This window comes from Pinus tabuliformis, chromosome 6 (assembly GCF_031772625.1).
Source record: "Pinus tabuliformis cultivar Carrire ecotype Pingquan chromosome 6, CPIR1, whole genome shotgun sequence".
In the NCBI taxonomy this organism is placed as follows: domain Eukaryota; kingdom Viridiplantae; phylum Streptophyta; class Pinopsida; order Pinales; family Pinaceae; genus Pinus; species Pinus tabuliformis.
Genome location: NC_142292.1, coordinates 146,268,991 through 146,271,331, shown reverse-complemented (window position 1 = coordinate 146,271,331; position 2,341 = coordinate 146,268,991). Strand labels below are relative to the sequence as shown.

General features: G+C 46.1%; 1 protein-coding gene across 1 annotated transcript; it reads right to left on the bottom strand.

Annotated features, from left to right (window-relative positions):
• Positions 1-725: 725 nt before the first annotated feature.
• On the bottom strand, positions 726-1,076 carry LOC149257803 (uncharacterized). The gene has a single exon (XM_089388293.1). It carries the CDS (start codon positions 1,074-1,076, stop codon positions 726-728), a length of 351 nt encoding a protein of 116 aa, XP_089244419.1.
• Between the last annotated feature and the right edge of the window lie 1,265 nt (positions 1,077-2,341).

The following is a 2,341-nucleotide window of genomic DNA, read 5'->3' as shown; positions in this document are numbered from 1 at the left end:
TTCTCGAATGACTTTCTCGAACAACTTCTCGAATGACTTTCTCAAACGACTTTCTCAAACGACTTTCTCAAACGAATTCTCGAACGACTTTCTCGAACGAATTTTCGAACGACTTTCTTGAACGAGTTTTACACCCGAGTTCCGCCCGTCGTGCGGGCTCATCCACGCACTGCAGAACTCCTTTTTCAAACCCGTGTTGATCAAATGATGGTCGTTTGCCTACAAACGCCCTCTAATATATATGAGCAGGTGGCGGGTTGTGTCACCTGGCCGAACCACACCAAACGCCCAGCTGACTCGTTCATAATGCAAACTCTCACCCATGAGGTAGGTTAGCCTGCCAAACTCGTGGGACCGCCCCCTCATCGCTTGCCCAATGCCTTATAAACTCGTCCAAAGTTCGTTTCATTTCATATTTCGCACGTCCTTCCTTCACACGCTAGTGTTGCCCTGCCCGTCGCACGGACCGCAGGTCCTAACACATCATATCGAACGCTCGGTGGGCGCGCCCGCGGGCCACCACAATCACAGGGAGTTACATCCTCCCCCAGCCAAGGTCATTGCCGTCCTCAGCAATCTGGCTATCCGTTGTAACTTCCTATCATACTTCACAATATTTCGCTTCCATCTCCAAAGTGAGTCATCTGTTTCCCAGCTATCCTCCTCGGTGCATTCTTCCATCTGACAAGAAATTCCTGTCGTATGTGACTTCCAATCCCTGTCGATCAACAACTCAAAATCTTGTCCATCTCAAGGTTTGGTCTATCAGCAATCATGGCTGGTCCCCTCGGTGGTTCCACTCTCTCTGGATGATCAACATCAAGTCTGCATCTCTTCAATTGACTGATATGAAAAACTGGATGTTTCATATGCATATGGTGTGGAAGCTGCAGCTCGTAGGCAACTTCCCCCACTCTCTTCTTAACACGGAATGGCCCCTCATATTTCCTCGTCAATGATCTCGCAGTCCCTTTAGGTGGCTGAAACTGATCTCCAGTAGTCTTGAGGAACACCATGTCTCCCACACTAAATTGTGCATTATGTCTCTCCTTATCTAGCGATTTCTTCATTCTCATTGTAGCTTCATGCAAGCGCACTCGTGCCAACTCCAAGGTCTCATCCAAAGCCTTCATGAACTTCTTCGCATGAGGACTCCTCTGCAAACCTCCCGTTACTATGGTGTGCGGTGTAACTGGAATCTTCCCATTCGGTAACTCAAATGGACTGTACCCTGTCATAGAACTCTTCTATATGTTGTAGCTAAACTGAGCCACATCCAAGAGTTCAAGCCAATTCTTCTGATCAGTTGTCACATAATGTCTCAAGTAATCCTCTAGTAATGCGTTGATCCTCTCGGTTTGTCCATCTGTCTGCAGATGGTAACTCTAATTCATCAACAAATTTGTCTTGACTAACTTGAACAATGTGGTCCAAAATCTGCCTTTAAATCACGGATCTTGGTCCGATACGATGCTCAATGGCATACCCCAGTACTTCACTATGTTCTTGAAGAACAACTCCACAATCTACTCGGCTCCACAAGGCATCTTTGTTGGAACAAAGACAACATACTTGGAAAAATGATCAACCATGACCATGATCCCATTATACCCTTGTACTTGTGGAAATTGAGTGATGAAGTCCATCGAGACACTCATCCATGGCCTCTCAAGAATTGGTAAAGGCTACAACAGACCCCCTTGCCTATGTGTATTTGATTTGTCCTATTGACAAATGATGCACATATGTACATCCTCTCGCATCTTCTCCCAAAAGAACCCTCTCTCCAACAATGCCAAAGAACGACGCTGCACTTGGTGGCCAACCCACAGAGAATCGTGGCACTCCTTCAAAAGGTGCCTCTTGAGCCCAGATGACTTTGGAACATAGAGTCAGTTTCCAAAGAACAAGAATCCATCTCAGAGAAAGAACCTTCATGTCTTCCCCTCCTTTATCTGCTTCACTATATTCTGCGCCTGATTATTGGTCTCAACACTTTCCTTGAGCTTATTCTGCACCTCTTCTAACATCTGAACTCGTCTCCTACTTCATGGTGCCCGGTCTTCCCCTTCCAATGCTGCAAGCTGTCCCATCCTACTAAGGGCATCTGCTACCGCATTGAGTCTCCCCAGTCTATACTTAATAATCATGTCAAATTCTGCTAAGAAGTCCTGCCAATGAGCTTGCTTTGCAGAAAGCTCTAGTTGTGATGCAAAATGACTTGCTGCAACGTTGTCTATCTTGACAAAAAAGGCTTCCCAATCAAGTAATGCCTCCATACATGTAGACGGTGAATGATCGCAATCATCTCCTTCTCATGGACCAGATACCTCCGTTTTCT